The sequence below is a fragment of the Salvia splendens genome, chromosome 18 (genome assembly GCF_004379255.2).
Source record: "Salvia splendens isolate huo1 chromosome 18, SspV2, whole genome shotgun sequence".
Classification (NCBI taxonomy): domain Eukaryota; kingdom Viridiplantae; phylum Streptophyta; class Magnoliopsida; order Lamiales; family Lamiaceae; genus Salvia; species Salvia splendens.
In genome coordinates, this window is record NC_056049.1 from 22627426 (window position 1) to 22651122 (window position 23697).

At 38.3% G+C, this 23697-nt stretch overlaps 3 protein-coding genes across 3 annotated transcripts; all 3 read right to left on the reverse strand.

Moving 5' to 3' along the window:
- Positions 1–3091: 3091 nt before the first annotated feature.
- LOC121777367 (actin-related protein 9-like) lies at positions 3092–12717 on the reverse strand. The gene is made up of 21 exons (XM_042174605.1): positions 12631–12717; positions 12444–12516; positions 12241–12350; positions 12074–12133; positions 11879–11944; positions 11634–11754; positions 10851–11050; positions 10426–10546; positions 9305–9369; positions 8956–9045; positions 8542–8592; positions 8091–8222; positions 7484–7573; positions 7003–7073; positions 5555–5748; positions 5430–5473; positions 5303–5352; positions 5034–5079; positions 4205–4255; positions 3654–3797; positions 3092–3285 (listed from the first exon to the last, which is right to left on the reverse strand). Exons 1-20 carry the CDS (start codon positions 12631–12633, stop codon positions 3654–3656), a joined length of 1782 nt encoding a protein of 593 aa, XP_042030539.1. The 5' UTR covers positions 12634–12717; the 3' UTR covers positions 3092–3285.
- LOC121777368 (serine/arginine repetitive matrix protein 1-like) lies at positions 5883–6772 on the reverse strand. Its single transcript, XM_042174606.1, has 2 exons — positions 6015–6772; positions 5883–5976 (listed from the first exon to the last, which is right to left on the reverse strand). The coding sequence occupies exons 1-2, from the start codon at positions 6743–6745 to the stop codon at positions 5892–5894; spliced, it is 816 nt and encodes a 271-aa protein (XP_042030540.1). The 5' UTR covers positions 6746–6772; the 3' UTR covers positions 5883–5891.
- Positions 12718–13119: 402 nt separating the features above from the next.
- Positions 13120–16351, reverse strand: LOC121777453. Its single transcript, XM_042174718.1, has 5 exons — positions 16162–16351; positions 13986–14100; positions 13799–13888; positions 13596–13694; positions 13120–13511 (listed from the first exon to the last, which is right to left on the reverse strand). Exons 1-5 carry the CDS (start codon positions 16227–16229, stop codon positions 13410–13412), a joined length of 474 nt encoding a protein of 157 aa, XP_042030652.1. The 5' UTR covers positions 16230–16351; the 3' UTR covers positions 13120–13409.
- Between the last annotated feature and the right edge of the window lie 7346 nt (positions 16352–23697).

The window sequence follows — 23697 nt, forward strand, 5'->3', positions numbered from 1 at the left end:
CAATATTACAACTTAACATTAAAAAAAACGAAGACATAATTAAAATTCTAAAAAAATAACAATGACATAATTTAATCTTCTCCGCCAAAGTTTTCCCAAATGTGCTCAATTAGATCCTCTTGGAGTTGGATGTGGGCGCTAGAGTCGCGTGTCCTTGCCCGAATAGCCAACCGTTCTTGTATAGATGGATGCGCTCCACTTCGCGGCGGACTACTTGCGGTTGAGCTTCCGGGGGATTCGGGGTCGAACCAATTTCCGGCATCGGGTCCTTCGTCTCGGACAATCATGTTGTGCAAGATTATGCACGTATACATGATGTCGACCATGCTCTCCATGAACCACGAACGAGCCGGGGCTTTGATGATGTTGAAGCGCGCTTGGAGAACCCCGAACTCCCTCTCCACATCCTTGCGCGCAGCCTCCTGCTTCTGCGCAAAAAGAGCCTGCTTTGGGTTCGCTGGCCTGCCGCACGTCTTCACGAAGGTCGGCCACTTCGGGTAGATGCCGTCGGCGAGATAGTACCCCATTTTATACCGCCGGTTGTTGGCGACGAAGTTGATGGCCGGCGCTTTACCATCCAAAACTTCGGTAAATAGGTCGGACTGTTAGAGCACGTTTACGTCGTTGTTCGAGCCAGGGACCCCGAAGTACGCGTGCCAGATCCAAAGTCGGTAGTCGGCAACGGCCTCGAGTACAACGGTTGGGTGGGTGCCTTTGTGGCCGCTCGTGTAGGAACCCCTCCAAGCCACCGGGCAATTCTTCCATTGCCAGTGCATGCAATCGACACTGCCAAGCATCCCGGGGAATCCGTGCACTTGTTCGTGCAGGTTGAGGAGGAACTTACAATCCTCCGTGGTTGGCCTCCGGAGAAATTCGTCACTGAAGGCTGCCCGGACGCCTCTGCAGAAGTTGAGCAAGCACAAGCGCCCAGTGCTGTCTCCGATGTGCAGGTATTCGTCGAATATGTCGGCCATTTGTCCAGTCGCAAGCTGCCGGATGGCTGCAGTACATTTCTGCAGCGTCGTGTGGCTGGGACGACCGACCGCGTCGAACCCTTCTCGGAAGAACTCCTCCCTGGCCGCCAAAGTATTCGCTATGTGGAGAAATAGCGGTTTCCGCATGCGGAAACGGCGACGGAAATAGGTATCTCCCCAAATCGGATTATCGCAGAAGTAGTCGCGTACTAACCGTGCGGCGGCTTCCTCCCGGTTCCGATTGATGTACTTCCGGGAGCGTCGTGGGGGTGGTGCGGCTTCCTCCGCCTCTCGTCGTCGATCTTCTTCGAGTGATTGTTCCATTAATTGGCGTATTTGCTCAAAAGGATCCATTTGTTTGAGTTGATTGAAGATGGAAATTGGAGTGATAGAGAGGATTTGAGAGGAATAGATGTGTGTTTGTGTTTGAAATGAGTATGGAATAGAATTATTTATAGAGTAAAAAAGTTAAAAAATGAAAATAAATATTTAACGGTAATATTACTGTTTGAAAAAAAAAAAAATTTTTTATTAAAAATCGATTTTTTTTTAAAAAAATGAATTATTGCGTCATCAGTGACGACGCCCACTCGCGGGCCAGCGAGTGGGCGTCACACACGCATGGGGACGTGCCACGTGTCCCTGGCGCGTGGCGAGACATCTCGTCTCGTGTCTCGCCGAGACGAGCTACGCCACGAGACGGGCGCGAGCTGGAGACGAGATGGGCGCTGCAATGCGTCTCGCGGGGGTCTCGTCTCTCCGAGACGAGACGCGAGCCCGGCGCGAGATGCGTTGTGGATGGTCTTAGGCTCCTCTTTAACCCTAATTTCAGCCACAGCCCCATTCCCAATCTCCTCCCTTTTCTCATCACTCAAATCCCTCTTTTCCTCTGCAACCCCCACACCAATTTCCTCTTTCACCCTCACAATACCATCATCACATTTTTCAACAACGCCACAATCCCTCTTTTCCACATTCAAACCATTCACAGACACTCCTTCCCCGAAACCCCGCGATGAATTTACCTGAACTCTTCTCCCACCGGTGGAAGTGAGCGTTTCCCGCGCTGCTAAATGCGGATGCAGCGAATCGAGAATGACATCGCCGGCTTCGCGCGCGTTGTTGTTGGAGAGCGACAGGGCTTTGAGGACGTCGGTTTCCGACACATCAGAGCCGACCATCGATTTCACCATCTTTACCTTCGCCTCCATGGGCTCTGGCCCCGTCAATGCTGTGTCCATGGCTGCTTCTCTCAAAAGCGAAAGAAAAATGACGCAGCAAATGTAAAGATTGGATTTTTTTTGTATGAATTGAAAAGGGAAAAAGAGTGTTAATGAGTGAAAGCAAAAAGCTGCTGAGAATTAAATAATGGGAAGAAGCAAAACTGGGTATATATTGGAGGAAGTGGGGCTCGGTAGACTGTAGTGTAAAAAATGGCGGCAAGCATTTGAAGGTGAAAAAAGTTTCGCTGTTTAATTTTTTTTACCTCCATTTTTATCCATTTTTGGCGGGTTGTGAGTTTAAACTATGTAATTATCCGCGGTTAATCCTTTCCTAGCTAACGACGTCGTTTCGTGTATGAGGGAATTTTGGGCCTTAAACTGTCGATGTAGGAACGGGCTGGGCCCATGATCATATAAGGCTTGCTTGTTAGTATTGCTAAATTAAAAGATCCACTCGTATCAAAAAATCATGTTAATTTAGGCTCAACCTGTCTTACCAAAATAGGGTAATTTGTTCAGTTTAAAATTGGGACAAATTTTGGAAATTATACGCAAAATAAAAACCAACATATTAATAGTTCACACCAATAAACATAAGTAAATAAACCTAAGATTGGTTTGTTATAATTAATAATATTAAATGATGGGCTTATATTTATGTAGAGTTATTTAGGTTATGATTTGTAGAATTAATTGCAAATTGAATCTTTACATTACTGAATTTGGCAACTTTATTCGGGACTCTGATCTAATGCAGCCCTATAAATCATCTATGAAATTAATACTAGAAATTGATTTTTAATCGAAACAAATAAGAACTACAAATTCTTTTTACCTACATCTTTATCTATGCAAAAACGTAAAAACAAATTTTAAAAGTAGAAGACTGAAATCTATAGAACGTATAGTCATTTTCCCATTCAAACATCATTTTCAGTAACATGTCACATCTATTTCTCAAAAAATATTTCACATCTACTCATAAAATTACACTAATAATATGTCATTTAATTGAAATCTTCTTTCCAATCTTTGGATTTCTCTGCACTGTTATCATCCCCATGACACAAAAATGACGGAGCTCCAACCTACAAGGAAAATTAAGAAGACAGGTAACTTATCACTTCAAATAAAAGAAACAAACAGTTTCTATTTTTCATTTTTTTCATGATGACGGAAAACCGCAGCTGCTATGGAGGTGAGTGCTGGATAACCAAGCGCGTAACAGAAATTATGTGTCGCTGCGAGAAGAAGCCTAAGAGTGAAACTATTTTCTATTGATCATCAACGTGATTCAAACTTCAAACTACAGGCTTGAAGCCGATAGACACAACTTGCAGCTTCTGGAAAGATGGTAATGAATTTGACAAGAAATTGAATGGCAATTTGGAACTTTAACAAACACTAGTAACATCACATAAAACAATAAGAAAAGTGTGGTATAGCTTCTTCTTACCTAGGAGTTTATGTAACACATTGTTTGTGCTTGAAGAAAATACGAGTCCCTGTACTTTCTGCCACTACCAAGATAAATCCCATTTCTGATCCAGTCATCGCGACTTATCCATGCATCGCGTGTAAAATCAAGTATGCCCAGTATCTGCAGTAAGATTTGTAAGAAACTAAAGAATACTAATCCTTGAGAGTCCATAAACACAACGAAGCTAGCGCGTAGTCTTGAATTGATGACATCAGCATTGAAAATGTGGTCAAAGTTTAGCCAACATGGAATGTTGCTAATCTGCATTTCGAGCAAGTCTCTTAGAATTTCTTTTATCCTGTTATCCACATTCCACATATAAAAGAAGCAGAAAAGCAAGAGACCAGAAAACATGAGACATCAACCCATTCAAATTTCTCACTTGATAATCATCCCACCACTATAGTGCATTTTATCTTTTCATGTAATATATTATCTTCAATCTGCAAGGGGTGTAAAGACACTACTCTCCTCTCTAGAGAATAGAAAATTTTTAAAAGAAGTAGCGTCATATAGAAAATACTTACAGCTCCACCTCTCCATGGTACAGAAGCGGGACTTGTTCTGGATTGCAAGACCTGTAAGGTTAGACAAAATAAGTGACACCTAGAGGAGATCCAGTATCAATCACTTGCATTCCTCTCATCATACCCATGGCAGTACATAATGACAAGTAAACAATCACCATCAAAATACATGGAAATTTGTTCGATTTTAGAGGCGATGGAGCCAGTGAGATAACACATAGTGCATCAACATGACAGGAACATTTAGCCCAACAAAAACACATAGCAGTGAGAATCAACCAAAAATGGCCAACAATGTAGCAGCGAGAATAAGATCGTAAACTTGAAGAACAGCATGGCACAGAGTATAACAATAAAGTAGACAGAATAAGTAATTGAGAGTAATGTTGAGAATAGAGATGGGAGCCTTTCAGATTACTTTAAAATCCAGACCACAAACCAGTTTTGGTAACTGAGAAGAAATCGCCTTGAGTACAAAATTGCCAATAAAAACTTAGAGAAGCCTTTCCTTTCCATATTCCCTTAGGTGATACAGCCATTGAAATGTAAATAAATTGTTAACTTTTTAGGTGCTTGTTTTGCACCTTTCATAGTGCAAATTTGATGTAGAAGAGTAGCGTACAATACACATTATTAGTGGCAGAAAGAAACAGCTACCAACCAATCTACATTTGTTTATTATTATAAGAAACTCCAGACTTTCAAGGAGATCTTGAAGGTGTTATCTCTAAAGAACATTGCGAGCATGATTATAATATATAGTCAGGCAGTTCACAATTTTGTAAACAGAAAAGACGCTTGCTATAAAGTTACATGAAGTGAATCTGACCTCCACTGTATCTATGGCCTCGTGAGAAGGAATTGCGTGCAATACTCTGCAATAGAGGAGGAAAAGTCAAATTCATGGAACTCAACTGGTTTGGTTATGGAATATTGCCTTGCACTGCATAAAAATGCACATTCTCTAGGATGAGCTCTTAAAATCCATAGGCCAGGGGAACTGAAATCGATTAAATAATACTTGCAGTTTTTTTGTTTTATGCATACTCATTTAAATATTCATGGAAAATACTATATCCAAGATATTAAGTAACAAACCTCTCTTCCACTGCAGAAACCAAACCCTCAGTCAAAGCCCCTCCACCTATCTGAAGAACAGAGTGGTGTAAACTCCGACTGGTAGAAAAGAGCTAATCACAATTACTAAGGTGGAAATTGAACTCACCAGTTGCATACTACAGAACAACTTTCTCTGAAGGTCTATACGGTCTGAAAAAAATATAAAGATAAGGCAGAAGCAAATCCATTGTGTACAGTACTATCATATTAGCAGGATGATATAATGTATACCTGTAGAAAGAATACTTTTAGTAATCGCATTGGCAAGACCAATGGTGTCCTGTTTCTTTGGTTTCGATTGAAACACAGGGTAATTTTCCCACATAGGATAATATCCACCACTACCAGGGAAGTAACCATCTGACATGTCTGGTCTCCTGGGGAAGTCCCAAGTATCTTCCAGCATATCCTCATTGTCACTGAACCTGTGGGTGCATACTTATTTCATTAATAGGACAAGAATATATTAAAGGGCAAACTGCCTTAAAAGTCATGAACGTTTGCCAAATTCCGGTTTTTCCCACGAACTAAAAAATTGCCGTATAATGTCACGAACTTTACCGGGTTGCTAGTATTTCCCTTTTGACCCGACCTTGTAGTTTTCCGGTTGAAATCTTGAGTACGTGGCAAGCTTGAAATGACGTGGAGAACGCCGTAAATTCATGGATGTCATTTTCCATAGTCAAAACGACGTTGTTTCAAGAAATATCCATAGACGTCTCTGATGACGAGTTGCACTCTCTGTTGGAAGCTCCTTCTCCGTCGACGGCACAAAGGAGGAGGAGGAGGTGGAGGTCGACGGTGCGGAGGAGGAGGAGGTTGACTATTCAGAGGGTTTGGTGATGAAATTGAAGGGATTCTTCCGCAGAATGGCGACGAAGGAATTCTGGATCTTGATGACCTCGCTGAAGAAGGAGCTCGAGCTATTCCAGTCGGAGTTGCCGAAATCCCTCTCCGGCTGCTTGGATCCTGCGAATCGTGCTGGAGGCGACCTTTGAGGTATTCCCGGTGGCGAGCAGCGCGAGCAATAGCTATGATTTGGGGTGGGCGTGCGTGCTGTCGATCTCTTTCTCTGGCGACGGCGCGGAGGTCGACAATGCCGAGGGTTTGCTGATGAAATTGAGGGGATTCTGCCACAGAATGGCGGTGAAGGAATTCTGGATCTTCGTGACCTCGCAGAAGGAGCTCAAGCGTTTCCGGTCGGAGTTGCCGAGCTCGAGCTGTTCCTGTCGGAGTTGCCGAAAGTTCTCTCCAGCTGCGTCGATCCTGCGATGTATGCATGTTGCTGGAGTAGCTAATGCGTGCATTCTGTGCAGTCGGGGCCAGGATTGGAGTGCTGGGCGTTGGTGGTGGCGGCGGCGGATGTGAGGAAAAGGAGGAAGATAGTAAGGAGGAGTGGTGGTGGAGGCATGATAAAGACATGTTAGCTTAATTTGTGATCCACGTCATCCAGTCAACACACACTCGGCAGCCACGTCAGCTGGTTTCGTAGCCGGAAAACCCACCATGGGAAAACGGCGACTGATTACAAACAACAAAGTTTGTGACATAATACGCCAATTTTTTTGTTCATGGGAAAAAATGGAATTTGACAAAAGTTCATGACTTTTAAGGCAGTTTACCCTATATTAAATGATCTAGCAATACCAAACACGTAAAACTAAAAAAAATCTACAAACCAATTCCTAGGTGGTGGAGGGTAAACATCTGGAACCAGAAGCATAGGATAGAACAAACCCATTGGAGGAACCTGCTTCCACCAAAAAAAAACAATCAAATTTATAGAACTAATGTCTCATTAAGGATAAGTAAATTGTTCTGAATCAAAGTTACTCCTAATAAGCATATTCACAGAGTGAACCAACATTTGGAAGCAATTAGCGACTTAATTACATAAGCACTCATTATGCATGATGTTGGTAACAAAACTTAATAAATACTGCCAAAAATGATAGCATTAACATAAAAGTACCATCAGAAACGCAATCTATAATTACTGTAACCAAAATTGCAACTATTCAAATACAATCTATAATGACAACCAAAATTTTAATGTTCAGGAGAGGTACTCTATAGTTTATTCAAATAGGCACGATAATTGATTAAAGCAATGCTCAATAGTCATCAAAACCCATAAAACATAAGTTTTGGCTCGCATACATTCAGAGCAGTCAGTCTTGTCTTGTGAGAACCAGGTGGTCCCCCTTCTTCATATGAGTGAACTACAGCAACAGCTTCAACTTCTCCTTCCTGAAGACAGAACATGACAAATTATTTGCTTCAATAAACAGAAGATAACTTCCATTGCTTAACTACCAAGAAGGCATAATCTATTATATTAGGCATATTAGCAACATGACGAACAAGTAAAATAACTAGCATGGTCGGGGAAGATGTTTAAAGCATTAGGAAGGTTCCGCTTGAACAAAGCTGTGTAGAGCATTACATAAGAGCTTAGTGGCCAGTAGTGCATTGGAAAAGCAAATTTACATGGATGATGAGCTATGAGTCCCAAATGAGGCCAAATGGCAGATGGTTTTTCTTACTTGGGTACTTTTTAAATAACAGTATTACACTGAGTTATCAAATAAATCTCTTTCTTTCCAAAACTTGATTAGCTTTTGGAAGTTTATATGACCAAGAGACAAGGTGCACTTTAATAACAACAAAAACAACGTTAATAAATAACTTCAATTTAATTATATTAAACTGTACCTGTTAACATCAAATTAATGGTCACGAAAAACATCATAATTGATAAACTTACTCTAATCTGGCAGCGAGACTCTTTAAGCCTATTCAGCATTAACAAGTCTATGGGTTTCGTCAGAGCATCAGTACGGATAGGAGGCCATGTTTGATGATGTCGTTGAGTCCAAAGAAGACACCTTGACACATCCTGCAAGAGTTGCAAACATTGCGAGCTTAAAACGGAGAGGAGGAAGACAAAACTTAAGACATCTAATCAATCAGGGTACTAGTATCTAGGTTGAATCGTCAAGAAGTTTCTAGAATATGGAACCTCAAGACCAAGGGAAGAGATAGACAGAACAGGAAACAAAATAAAGCAACCAAGAATGATGTGCCTACTGATTAGTAAGTTGGCATCTATTCGAGAAATCATGCACATTCATGACGTAACAGTTTAATCAATTCTGAGTATGATGGATATGCATTCCCGTCTTTCCATTCATTAAGTGAGATTCTACATTCCTCACCTCTCCACCGTATCGCAAAGAAATCTGAGTGGTTGGTAGAGCAACTCCATCCTAACATCAAGTGAAGGTAATCAGGACTCAAGAGAAGTTATATAGAATGTAACATTGTATCAGACAGTTTCGAACATGCATGCCCTGAGTCTTCATAGGCAATACAGAAGAAAATTGTGGACAATAATTAATAGAAAATCTTAAGAGAGAAATAAAAGACCAACATAAGTTATTCTTTCACGTGCAGGAAAGGGACATATTTTACAGCCGACTACACACATGAGGGTCGTGGCTTAGAGGGAGCACATGTTGCACAACTGAATAATAACTGCTTGTGTGTATAAATAATAAAGTCTATCTGCACATCAGTATTAATTAGGCAGGCAGTATTAAACTGCAGAACTGATAATAAAGAAACAACACCTCAATGCAAATAACTGAAGTCACTTGAGCACCAATGTTCACAACACATGCTGTTGACAAGCCATTTCCAAAAACTGCAGCAAGACCTTCCTGTAATGCATCAAAAGGGGAGGAAGTTTCTTAAGTAGAATCCATGTAAGAAAACAAAAAAAACGTAAAGCAAATACCAACTCGGCTTTGTGAGCTCATGCGATATCTAATAGGCTCTATACACAAAGCGAAGAGTCAATAGCATTTTTATGTGGTGGTTGCTAGAGAGGCAAGCTCCTTTGTGAAATCGGTAAAGTCAACATTATCCAAAATATTACTCTATATAGGTTTTGATTAAGGTGGTGAGGGAAAGAAATACCTGGTGGACTACTGCTGTACTAAAACACAAGTCTTGAAGTACAATGGATAGAAGTTCTTTTATTTCTACAAAAAATCACAAAATGAAAAAATTGTCAAGTTCATATATTGTGAAATTATTGCTCACAGCAGTGACCACAGAAAAAAGGACTGCAAAGCTGAAGGAATAGTCACAAGGTCAACCATATTAATCATTTGATCTCAACACATTTTACCTAGTATATAGATTAGATATGGGACATTGTTGTTTGTACATATAGTCATATAAGCATATCAAGTTTCTGGTATTGAAGATGTCAAACATCATCAACACAAATAAGACGAAAGAAAGAGCTCCTTGGATGAAACAAAACAAAAGCAACTACCAAACTTAAAAATATTCAGAAACAAAGAAGCCCCTTCAAATTCTGAATAACAATATGAACTGAGCTTGTTCCCGGCTCATTTAGACAGAAATGGCCTTTTTCTTTGATATTCATTCAACTACTTTTTTGTTCCAAGGGAGACAGTTCATGAAATATAATCAATGAGGCTGAAGTATTGATGTAAAAATGCAAGTAGCCAATCTAGAACAATATATAGTGTATAAGAATAAGAAATTTAAAAAATCTGCTAAGGGATTATTTTGTATCTATGACAAATATAGCATCACCTATGGGATTAAGGGCTCTCCTTAGATAAGGGCATACCAATAGGGTTCCTTGCTGCTCTAATTGGTGATTCAAGCCTATGTCATATTCCAAAAACTGAGGTCAACTCACCTACTTCAATAATGACAAGAAGCAAACTTTTAGGAGCATATAACTAGACATCCCTGCACTCTGGCACAGGAGATGTATCATGATGTATCTTAAGTACTTTGTACAACAGAAAATGGACTAAAAGCTTTGGAACTTAATGGAGGGGTGTGCTCACACATATCGGAATAAATGCAATAACTAGAGGAAGGCAAATTCTATCAGTTATGCCCATAAGTATGTCTAAATATCCCATGTATGGACTTAGCGAATGGCAAAGTGGATTAAGCTGTGAAAGCTATTGCAGTAATCAAAAGTCTCAGGTAAGACAAAAACAGAAGAAGACATTCCTTACGGATTTGGAAAACTGTAAAAGCTATTATACCGCGATTATCAAAAGTCTCTGGTAAGACAAGAACAGCGGAATACATATGCCTTTCACTGCGAGGGATGTGTAGTTTTTCAATCAAAGCCCACTCCCAAATAGCATGGATGTCTTCTATCACCTGAAACAAAATAATAATGATAATATGTACTAAAATTATTAGGGACTATAAAATCTACTAGTAAATTATAAACAACTCATTCAATGCTATGCCCAAAATTATATCATCTTTATAACTATTCTTAAGCATGACTATGGAAACTTATTTTTCGAAGGGCTAAAACTGCAAGTCAAAAGTATAAGGGAGCTTGAATATCTGGCAACACTTGCTGAGATAAGATAGTTCCTAGATCCCAAAAGACGTTTGTAAATGCAGATGTAACGTATATCAAGCAAAATCAGGACAATAAAATGGTAAACAGTACCTGCTGCATAGGATAATACAAAGAAATATTGAGGTGACCTCTCCGAATAGGCCGGCGCACGCTATATGGTTCAGTTGCTGATATTCTGAGAGCTTCATCGCCACATATGTACTCCTTATACCTACGTTCAACTGAACTCGGTTCCTCATTGTTATTACCTTCCTTCACGGTTGAAGGCTCTTCAGATCTCTGTGAACGTCCTGTAACAACACGGTCAAATGAACTGGGAGATATATAAACACATAAAATGAATGACCAGAACTGGTGCACAACTCCGGACAGAAGCACACATGTAGAGAACAAAATAAACAAGCTTAGCTCTAGACATTTAACTTTCTTTAATCAAACGAGATAAAAAGAACAACTAACGATTATGCTGCAGAATAAGGAATGAAGTCAATGAACTAAGCTTCCTGGGAAGAGAACTACACACATGCAAAGACTCATACTAAACCATGATAAGCTAGAAACTAAAATCCTACATAGGAGAAAAAACAAATTATGCTTAGAAATTCGTGATATATTTGATTATTTGTAGAAAAAGGAGTAAATGAATCTGGATTGGTATCCTTTGATACCAAAATAAGTTACTCAAAAATAACTATTGACACACAGACCAACACTATCTGAGGCAGTAGCACAGTACACTAAAGCACTTCACAGGTAGGTACAGACAGATAAAGCTGCTGCCAATCTTAGGAGTAAAGATGCACCATGAAATGTGATTGATTACTATTGGACAAACATAAAAATGTGAATGGAGAGCCCTAAAATTGCAAATACCATGTTCTGAAGATGAAGGTGAAGGCGAAGATGATGTTTGTTTCTCGAATACATCTGTCCATGGAATAACTGTCTCCTTTTTATTATTGTTTTGAGGAGGTAATGCATCCACACGACCCATCTAAAAAAAGGAAAAATAAATATTTCCACAATCAAGTTGTGAACAGAAGAATCTTCATGAATGCTAGACTATGGATGATATTTCCAATTCCACTACAGTCCTCCACTCACAACCCAAAACATACCTTTTGTGAAAATTGATTGTTTGTCACCTCCTCATCTAAAAATCGTATTTTCAACAGCGAAGCAATCTGATTTCCAACATATACATAAATCACAAATGATTAGGTCCAGACGCTAACATAGCATGCACTATGCATTCGATGTTCAAACAAATACAGTATAAATCAGCTTCCTAAGTTCAAATAAACTAAACTAACAATGTCATAAGCCCTTTCTCGCTCCATGTGCTGCGCTGTCGTCACCTGAGAATTAAGCAACTGCAGAACAAATTGCAATGATAAGCTCAAAGACCTCGAACTCAATTCAAATGAAAACCAAAACCACACAGTTAAGAAACTCCACTCAACATGAAAAAAGCCTTAACCTGATCCTGAACATTCCTTTTCGGCACTTGCGACGTGCGTCGAGCAATGCAATGCGGAACAGTAATTGGGGCATCCTGCTGCGCTAGTCCTATTCTTAAATTTGCTGACCCTAAATTAACCCCCAAAAAAATACGAATTTTATGAACCAAAACTTAAATTGAGAAGAAAAAAGAAGGAACTGACTCTGCGTGTAATTAAAAACCTGGATTGAAGATAACGAGGTTGGTGCCGCGCTCGGCGAGGAGTTGAGAGGGGACTACTGTTTTAAGGTAATCCTGCGTGAATCAAATTACAAACCGAAATTAAGGAGCTTGATGGATAATTTTGTTAGGGGATAAAATACATTGGTGTACATTAGTGCGTGTTGTGTGTGAAAAAAATGTGCTCACCATGGCTAACAGAGCTGGAAAAGCTCAGAGAAGCAGCTGTTGAGAGTATTTAGAGAGAAGATGAATTTGTTCCTTGTAGTATTCTCGTCGTGCTTTTGGGACTGTAAATCGTGGACGCCTTTTAACACGATTTCCTTAGTTTCATTTCAAATTGCATAAAACGGCTATCTTCAACTCGCGATTTTATCTTTGGAAGACAATTTAGTTATTAACACAGTTTCTTCTTCAACTAATATAATTGGGGTTCGACTCATTATTTTTATTAAAGATCTAAACTTAGCAATGATATATTTTTGTAATTTTGCATTAAAAATGTTTGCTCACAAAAATGTCAAATGTATGTCAAACAATTGAACTCCCAATATTAATACTAACTTTTATAATTTTGCATCGAAAATGGTTATTCTTAAATTATAATCTTCGTTCGCTATATAGACAACAATTTTAAAGGTCATATCACGATAGATTTGAACAACATAGAACAACAAATGACAATCGAGAATACCATATTATTATACTAGAATGACTAAAATAAAAAAGATCCAAACGTACAAATGAGCAGGAACAAATCAGATTGCTCAGCGACAAAAATCATCTAAACACCTCCAAAAAGTTGCAATCCAAAAATTAACTTAAAAGGAAACATAATACAGCACCAAATGTTGGCTTATCAAATAGGAGCTGACATTGAATAGTTTATCGAATCTGCCTAATTTAAATCCTATCTCTTTGAATCCAACCTCCTCTAAATAATTTCCCAGGGCCTCCACTCGTTGAACTTAAGCAGCCTTCGATTTGATGATCTTTTTCTTGGGTTGCTTCCTTGTAATCGAGTTCTTCATTCCAAGGAAGAACAGCAGTGCACCAACAAGTGCCACACACTGACAGGAAATTCATGACAAATGTTACACACAGGCTGAACTTTACATGCAGCGTTGAGATTTTATTTCCCGTGTTGGTTTTACCTGAAGGAAACCGGACAGAACTCTGAAAAACTCTGGCCTCCCGGCTTCGTAGTGGTAGAAGTCATACATCAAAGGAGTTGTCAATATCAAGTAATACATCTGTGGCAAGGAAATGAGCAGGGAAGATGAGCTTTTGTGTTGTTTTGCTTTTAAGAGATCGAATGAGTGGCAAATATTAGTGAAGACACGATAGGGTTTCTCACCAGAAGATAAGCGCCAAAACTGCTGCCAAGGACAAATAGAAGTCCACCGAACCCATTCAGGAAGATGGATGCAGCCACGAAAGTCCTGGCCTGTAAGTTTGTCAATTGGACATCATGTAGCATCAGAACACCCCGTGATTCAGAGTACGAAGAAATTAGAAAAATACAAATTTCATTGGAGGCTTACATCAATGTGGAAATTGTTTTTCCCAATTATTCCATCAATATGCTTCTTGACAAGAGCCAATTTGGGAGCCCACATTTCCACTGCAGGTCCACCATTGTCTCCAAATTCATTGTACCTTAAAAAGGCAAGTAATATGTCAGGAAAATGACTATGATCCCCAAAATAACTGGGGATGGTCTAGCATATCTGCTGACAAGTTTAATTCAATATGAAATGTTAAGGAAAACTTCCGAACTTCCACCAAAGAGCTATGTCGCACGTATGTGGTATGCAGCAAAAAATATTAATCTGCTCAGAAAGACAATTACAGAATAGGACTTGAGAGGATGACATTAGGTCTCTCAAGTCAAACCCCCTCATGCTGATGGGGTGCAGGCAAAATCTACTGATTTTATTTACATAATGGCGACCAACATCTCTAGTACAGAAAACATATCAGGCAATTAAACCAAGTATAGATGCTAAACGAAATAAAGGAAAAAGTGGCTAAAGAACTAGGCAGTTGAGGACACTACAACCAAGGCCTAGCAAATATCCAAGTAGGCCATCTACTACCCAGAGGCCACACATGAAGAGCCAAAAACAAGTCAATTCAAAAGTCACAAGTATGTTTCCATGTGATGTGATATATAAGTATCTTGGCACACATGGCACTAAAACCCCCAACCCAACCACCTCCGTGTGTCTACACTGTACAGAATAGCAGCTTAGTATCAACTCTCACACAACCCTAGAAGTAGGATCAAATTTCAGAGATCAGGCATGGTTAATTGGTACTCCCTCTGTTCCACGGTAGTTGAGTCATTTCATTTTCTGTTCTCGTTTTGGAAAAATGAAACTCCCTCCGTCCCAAGAAAGTTGAGTCGTATTCCTTTTTAGTCCGTACCAACAAAGTTGAGTCATTTCCTTTTTTAACAAAAGACAAAACATCTAATCACTCTTACTTTATTCCATCATTTACTTTACTCTCTTATCTTTCCTACTTTTTCATCTCTTCTATTTATTTAATATAAATTCTTAATCTTCATGCCCAAAAGTTTTGTCTCAACTTTCTTGAGACGGAGGGAGTAATAAATAGTTAAAATAGAGAGAAAGTAAAGTAAGTGACATAATAAGGTATATAAAAGTCTTATCTACATTATTGTCTCTTTTCCTTTACTTTTTATCCACTTTAACTATTTATTATTATATTATTTTTATAAAACGAGTGCAGAAAATGAAATGACTCAACTACCGCGGAACGGAGGGAGTAACAACATTAATTCTATAATCATTTGCATATCTGTCTACCGATCTCAAAAGCACAGCAGATTAAGTAATTTTCTTGCATATCTATCTTCCAATCTCATCAATGTAAACAACAAAATCCAGGAGGCACTGCAGATTAAGTAATTTTCTAATTAACCTTTTACAGAAATTCATCTCAGAACAAAATCCATTCCTATAATCTTTCTAGTTGTCTCAAGGAAAATATAAAGCAAGTAATTCTTCCAACGTGAATGGAAAGCAAGCCAAAATTGACCACGTCACCACCCACTGAACAAGCGCAGGATTCAATAATTGCTAGAACATATATATGTTTCAGTATGTTGGACTTGACCATCACTCACTCATACAATCTAAATAGAGCTACCAATGCTTGCATAAAAGTGAAATCTCCTCTAAAAAAGTCAATCAGTACAGTAAAAATTGAATCCATATTAATCAGTCTGAAGGATTTTATAACCATTTTTGTCATTTGAAAAGCCCTCAACCAATAATTCGAGATGAAAAGCATAGCCAGAAGTCAAATTTCCAGGAGCAAAATGATTAATTACGCGCCGAAAGAGCAAAATTAATAAGATCCAGCAAACAAAACATAGAATCGCAGTGAACCGAGGAAAATTAAAAATTAAACACGCTAATTAGAATATCATATGAAACCACTTCAGCGCAGATCAAAACACCAGATACATAAACAAAAACAACGCATTCAAATAAAACAACAAATTCAGCCTCTTCCAGATCACACGAGAACAGAAAATTCAAAATCCGAGTAAAGAAAAGGCGCATCCAGATCTAAGAAATAATCCGCGCAATCAAAACATTTCCGCAAGCAAAAGCTAATAGAAAAACAGATCTGACGAAAAAACAGACGCAACGAGCAATAATGAGAGAGTGTTTGTGGATTGATTACATTTGCCATGCAGAGAGGATGAAGATGGAAGCGAAGAGCACACGTCCAAGGAAAGAAAAGAAACCCATTTTCTCCGGCACTTCGCCTTTCGGTGTGTGTAATGCGTGTTTCTTCTCGCTCTGCGGAGAATGGACTAAATGGGGAGAACGGATGAACGAAATTCAAGTTGGGTGGGCTTTGATTTGAAGCAGTAGTTATTAATTAATCATTAAATAATGGTTTTCCACATTTTCATTCATTGATTTGGTTGAATTAATGTTTATGGATGTTTATTTTAATTGATGTTGCCTCTACAGTTGTTGGATATTCTTTACTAATTGTGCCAATTATTAAATATTTCTAGACTAAAATTTATTAAATATAATGTCATTTTATGATTTTGTGCATTAGTCCATTTTTACACAACACTATCTTCGTCCCAAAGAAGACATTGATACAAGATTTTAAGATATACGTGTATTAAGTAGAATGATAAATTGCGGTTGACTATATTAATGAAAAGAAAAAAAATTGGTGAAATGTATTAATAGTCATTTACTTTTTAAAAATTGTGATGTTTTTGATGGTCAAATTAAAAAATTAAAGAGTGACATCTTTTCTGAAATAAATAATTAAATACTAAAACATTAGACTAGCGCTCCTTTTTATCATAAATATATGATCATTTTATTATTTTTGCCACGTTGAATTTCATGACTGAGCATATGGCATTTCGAAGATTGGATAATGGAATTTAGAACCCCTATATTTCACATGCTTCTCGTCGATATCTGCCAAAACATGAGCTAAAATGGTCACGCATCGTGAATGGAAACTTGACATCGTAAAAATTTATTAGTTCTGTCATATCTTGGCAAAATTTGAACAAAATCATAAGATGTTTAGAACTCAATTTTTTCCTATATGATTCAATTTGATGTTTAATGTTGATCACTTCAATTTGATTGTTTGCATCTTGTTTGTCCCTTTCTAATGAGTGTTTTACTCTTGTGTACTTTGATTAATTTTCTTGCGACAAAGAATTGTTTGATATATTTTTAAATATTAAGCATATGAAAAGACGTTATTTAAATTGATCATTTGAAAAGAAATTTGTTGGTTATTACCATGTGCACGAGGTATTGAGTCTTTGGGAGTAGTATTTAATTTGGGCTTGATCACCACTCTTGTTTAGTTCACCAAATCTATTTGGTTTGAGATGTTTATTCCAAAGAGAAACATCCCAATGAAACGAGGTTATTTTTATTATGGTGAGAATGTGTCTATAATTTGCAATTTAGCTCTATCTAAGCGCATAATCAACTTGTGATTTACTTATTTGCTGTGACACTGTGTACCTAGGCATTTAACAACATGCTCAATATTATTTGATTGAGTAGTTGACTCATTTTTTTTGTAATTTATGATTATACTGATACTGATGCTAGTAACAATATTGATTGTGATCTCGATATAGAGCTAGAACTACATCTTGAAAATGCAAGTATATTCATCGATATTTTTTGCTAATGCATATAAATAAATAAAATTGATTCTTTCATATATTAGATCATCGAAACAAACATAGGTAGCTAGGAAATAATGGATCTCTATGTGCGGCTCACTTTATTAATGAACTATATAGGTAGCTATTAATATTTGCTTTATAAAAAGGTCACATTTAGGTCGTAGTAGGCCGACATTTATTTCATTAAATATTGAATTAACAATTACTAGTAAATTTAAGACAATTGGTATCCAATTAGAACGTGCATCTTGATTGCATACATTCATTGTCACGTATACTAAATTATTGAGACCGTATGAAAATCTATGATCTGTCTCATTACCTCTACGGTCACATGGCTTTGTTCACATTCTTTACTTCAAACTTGTTATAATTATAGTGGATCGTGGCAATTTATCGCTTAATCATTGCGTCGAGTTGCCAAAACTTGCAAAAATGTATAATCTCGCGATGGTAGATTTTGCATGCGGGTTGGATCGTTATCGAAAACCTGATAAGGATTTAATCCAATGCGACCTAATCTAAATGCGACATGTTAAGAAAACTTTCAATATAAACACAAACTTGATTTGTTATCTTATGTTCGAATCGTACTTAGTCAAATATTTTTTGAGTAATAATAAATGTTACAAGACATTTAATTTTGTGAAATTAAATGCAATAGCGTCGATCTACGTTCCGAATAGATGACCGTAGTATATTCATTTTCTCAAATCCGATTCCCGGTGAGTGAGAAATATTATATTAAAGTTGGTCACAATAAAGCTAGAAATGAGCTATGTGAAAAGACTAATGGATTAATTAACTAGGTGTCAATTATCCCACATTGGGGGTGATAAACTTCTTTGATGAAGTATTTAATCAGATGAATTATCATGTGTAATAATTATCGTGGAGTAAGACGGGTGACAGAGCCCACACGCGCGCACACGCGCGTCGCCGCCGCCCGCCCGCCCGCGAGCCGCGCACCGTATTTTTAACTATATTTGCACAAACATAAAGAATAAATATAAAGGCATTTTTTAAATATAAAAAATAAGTAACATAATAATATTAATTTTTAATTAGTTACTCGAATTAAACTTTAAATTATACAAAATTTGAACAAATCGATCTGATAAGAATATTAACCCAGCAAAGCTTGATATAAATCAGTTAATTTTGTTCGGATTCATATTAGATTTTATTTTATCATATCAAAAATTAAAACCCCCAATTTCTAAGTAGCGGCAGCAAATATGGTGTGACTCAACGATATCGTAAAAATAAATTTTTTAATCATTTAATAAATTACTTGTAATTTTATATTTTGCACTTATATGTCAAACGGGTCACTTTTATCTAGATACAATACAATGTGACATAGTACTATTAACTACTCATTAGACTAAATATCTAACACAAAGTGACGTATTAATTTCATTTAGTATTGTGTATTTAACGTAAAATACAAAGAGATATTTGTATACAAATGCAATAAGATTACGACTAATTCCAAGTCACATTTTATTTTATTTCATGCGTTGGCTCATTGGCTGAATACTTAAGTGCATGGCTACTCACCAGGTGGAAATGAGCCATCCACTTTCATTGACTAATAATTTAAAAATAAGATGATATTATAAAAAATGTTCATTCCGTTTTTGTTTACTCTACATTAGTAGTAGTATATATTTTATCAGAGTTGGTCGTGGTGAAATGGAAAGCTTATAATATAACAATAAAATAGGCCATCCATCTACCATTGTAAAGATGCAATAACAAAGTGTTATTCAGTAAATGAAAACTTATGGCTCTCCATCTACCGTAGTAAGATCCAAACTGAAAATATTAAAGTAAATGAAAACTTATGGCTCGCCAACTTCCTCACGGAAAATGAGCCGCCTGCGCCAAGCGACCAAGAGACTAGGCTCGAAGTCATAGCGGACTATGAAGCTTGGAGAAAAGGGGATTATCTATGTAAAAATTTTATTTTAAGTGCATTATATGATAGCCTCTACAATGTATACTCTAATGTAACCACATCTAAACAAATGTGGGAAAACCTAGAAAAGAAGTATAGCATAGATAATGTTGCAGGGACTGAACAAGTTGTAGCTTCCAAATTTATGGACTACAAGATGGTCGATTCTCGACCTGTCATGGAGCAAGTCCAAGAGCTCCAAATGATTATCCACGCACTAGTGGCCCGATAAATTCCTAAGGTGCACGATCATTGACAAGCTTCCTCCCAGTTGGAAGGACTTCAAGAGCTATCTCAAGCACAAGCGAAAGCAGATGACCCTTGAAGACTTGATCGTGAAGTTGCGCATTGAGGCTGATGTGCGCAAAAGCGACCAAATGGCTAAGAGCTTCACCCCAAATGAAGCCAAAGCCAATCTGTTGGAGCGGGGCGGTCCCTCCAACAAACGCCCTCACCCAAACCGTCCAAATGACAAAGGGAAGGGAAAGCAGCCTTCAAAGAAGTTTGAAGGCGATTGCTACAAATGTGGCAAACCATACCACTTTGCAAAGGACTGCCGCAGCAAGAAAAAGAAGCCGGCTGCCCACGTCGTTGAGAAGGAGTTCAAGGACTGGGACGAGAACGACCTCATTGCTGTGGTTACTGAAGAGGTTAACCTTGTTGATAACAAGTGTGACTGGTACATCGACACCGGCGCTACTGCTCATGTCTGCTCAGATAGGAGCAAGTTTGCCTCCTACACCGCGGTTGAAGGAGGAAGATCAACATGGGGAATCAAGCATCCTCCGAAGTCCTTGGCATCGGAAATGTGATCCTCATGATGACGTCTGGCGTCACAATAACGTTGAAGGATGTGCTGCATGTCCCGGACATCCGCAAGAACCTAGTGTCAGGATCAATACTAGTTAATAAGGGGTTTAAACTTGTATTTGAGTCTGATAGGTTTGCTTTGTATAAGTTTGGAAAATCCCTCGGAAAAGGTTATGTAACCGATGGGCTTTTCAAGCTTAGTGTGGCAACTCGCAGTGTTGCAAAGCCATTGGCTAATAATAATAAAGCATCTACTTCCTCTTATTTGACCGAGTCTTCAAATTTATGGCATTGTAGATTGGGACATGTAAATTCAAAAGCCATTAAAAGATTAGTGAATTTAGATTTACTAAAGGCTAATGAAGTGGATACTCAAGATAAATGTGAAATTTGTCTTGAAGCAAAAATAACTAAGTTGCCGTTTCACTCAGTTGAACGAAGCACAAAACCCCTTGAATTAATTCACACGGATGTATGTGATTTAAAGATGGTGCAAACTAGAGGTGGTAAAAAGTACTTTATCACTTTCATAGATGATTGCACAAGTTATTGCTACATTTACCTTTTAAGAAGTAAAGATGAAGCAATAGAAGCGTTCAAAAATTATAAGAACGAAGTTGAGAATCAACTTGGTTGTAAAATCAAAACGATTCGAAGCGATAGATGAGGCGAATATGTAGCCCCGGTTGAGGAGTTATGCAACGCAAGTGGTATAATTCATCAAACAACTGCTCCATATTCACCACAATCTAACGGTGTTGCAGAACGCAAAAAATCGAACTCTAAAAGAGATGATGAATGCACTGCTTCTGACTTCAGGATTACCACATAACATGTGAGGGGAAGCTGTTTTGACAGCCAACTATATCTTGAATAAAATCCCTCTCAAAGGAAAAGATGTTACTCCTTATGAGTTGTGGAAGGGAAGGAAGCCATCCTACAATACCTCAAAATGTGAGGGTGTTTGACAAAGGTGATGGTTCCTCCGCCCAAAGAAGTTACAATCGGACCTAAAACGGTTGATTGCATCTTCATTGGATATGCACTTAACAGTAGTGCATATCGATTTGTTGTTCACAAGTCTGAAATATCGACTATCACAGTATGAAAATACACTTAACAATTGAGTCGAGGAATGCTGTATTTCTCGAAAATACATTTCCTTGCAAAGACAAGGAAAAAGTCTCAACCAATTCTGAGACAAGAATTAAAGAAGCCACTAGTTCTAAACCAGTGGAAGAAGAAGCCACTAGTTCTAAATCAGAGGATGAGGAACCTGAATCGCGCAAGCGTGCAAGGCCCGATCCAAAGGATACAGTACTAAGACGTGGTAATAGAGTCAGAACACCAAAAACATTTGGTCCTGACTACATTGCTTTTATGTTAGATGAAGAACCAACATCTATAAAAGTAGTCTTCGATGGCCCAGACGGGTTGCATTGGAAAGAAACTGTTCAAAGCGAAATAGATTCAATTTTGCTAAACCACACTTGGGTATTGGTAGATCTACCTGAAGGTGCGAAACCTCTAGGTTGCAAATGGGTGCTTAAAAGGAAATTTAAGGCTGATGGAACAGTGGATAAGTATAAAGCCCGATTAGTAGTAAAGGGTTTTAAACAAAATGAAGGACATGACTTCTTCGATACCTATTCACCTGTAACAAGGATTACATCTATCCGAGTGCTTCTCGCTATTGCTGCATTGCACAATCTTGAGATTCATCAAATGGATGTAAAGACCGCGTTTCTAAATGGTGAACTAGAAGATGAAATATATATGGAACAACCCGAAGGGTTTGTAGTACCTGGACAAGAGAAAAAGGTATGCAAGCTCGTAAAGTCCTTATATGGATTAAAACAAGCGCCATTGCAATGACACTTGAAGTTTGATAATGTGATGTTATCAAATGGGTTTAAAATCAACGAGTGCGACAAATGTGTCTACATCAAGAGCACTAATAACGGCCATGTTATATTGTGTCTATACGTTGACGATATGTTAATCTTGGGTAGCAACACTCAAGTAATTAACGATACAAAGGTCATGTTAAAGAGAAACTTTGACATGAAAGACATGGGTCTAGCCGATGTAATTCTTGGAATGAAGATTCTAAGAACGTCTGATGGAATCATCTTAACACAATCACATTATGTTGAGAAGATATTGAATAAATTCAAAGCCTATGATGGCGCGCCGGTTAAGACTCCAATTGAACTCGACGTTCACTTGAGCAAAAACAAAGGCGAGCCCGTTGCACAAGAAGAGTATGCACGGGTCATCGGGTGCATTATGTACTTGACTAATTGCACTCGACCTGACATTGCTTGTGCCGTGAACAAGTTGAGTCGTTACACGAGCAATCCAAGCAAAGAGCATTGGAGAGCTCTTGTGAGGGCTTTGAGATATTTAAAACATACTCAAAATCATGGGATACACTTCTCGAGATACCCCCGGTACTTGAAGGGTACTGTGATGCGAACTGGATATCCGATAATAGAGACTCACTTTCAACAAGTGGATACGTCTTTACTATTGGGGGAGGTGCTGTATCGTGGAAATCCACAAAACAGACATGTATAGCCCGATCAACAATGGAATCGGAGTTCATTGACTTAGATAAGGCTGGTGAGGAAGCAGAGTGGCTTAAGAACTTCCTTGAAGATATTCCATGTTGGTCTAAGCCAGTGCCACCAGTGCTGATCCACTGCGATAGCCAAACGGCTATTGGAAGGGCAAACAATGGTTTCTATAACGGTAAGTCTCGACATATACGTCGACAACATAACACCGTGAGACATTTGATCACAACAGGGGTGATTACAATTGACTATGTGAAGTCAATAGATAATCTAGCGGATCCGCTAACCAAAGGGTTAAACCGTGATCAAATGAATAAGTTGTTAGAGGGAATGAGTTTGAAATCCACAAACTAAAGAATTATCATAGTGGTAACCCAACCATGATGACTGGAGATCCCAAGAACTTGGTTCAAAGGGACAACTAAGCTATGAGAGTTCATGAGAAACACTCAACTATATTTATTCCCTAGAGAGCAATAGAGTGTTGGAGAACTTGCCTAGTGGTAAAGGCTAAGTCTATGACTTTAATGGTTCTTAAGGATCTCAAAGAGATGGAGTTCTCAAAGAGACCAAGTATGGCAAGGTACTTGACTAAGAATCACCTATGTAAGTGCGAAGTGTGGTCGCTTCATAAAACGCACTTATGAATCCAAAGTGGTGTCCAAGACCGCAATGGA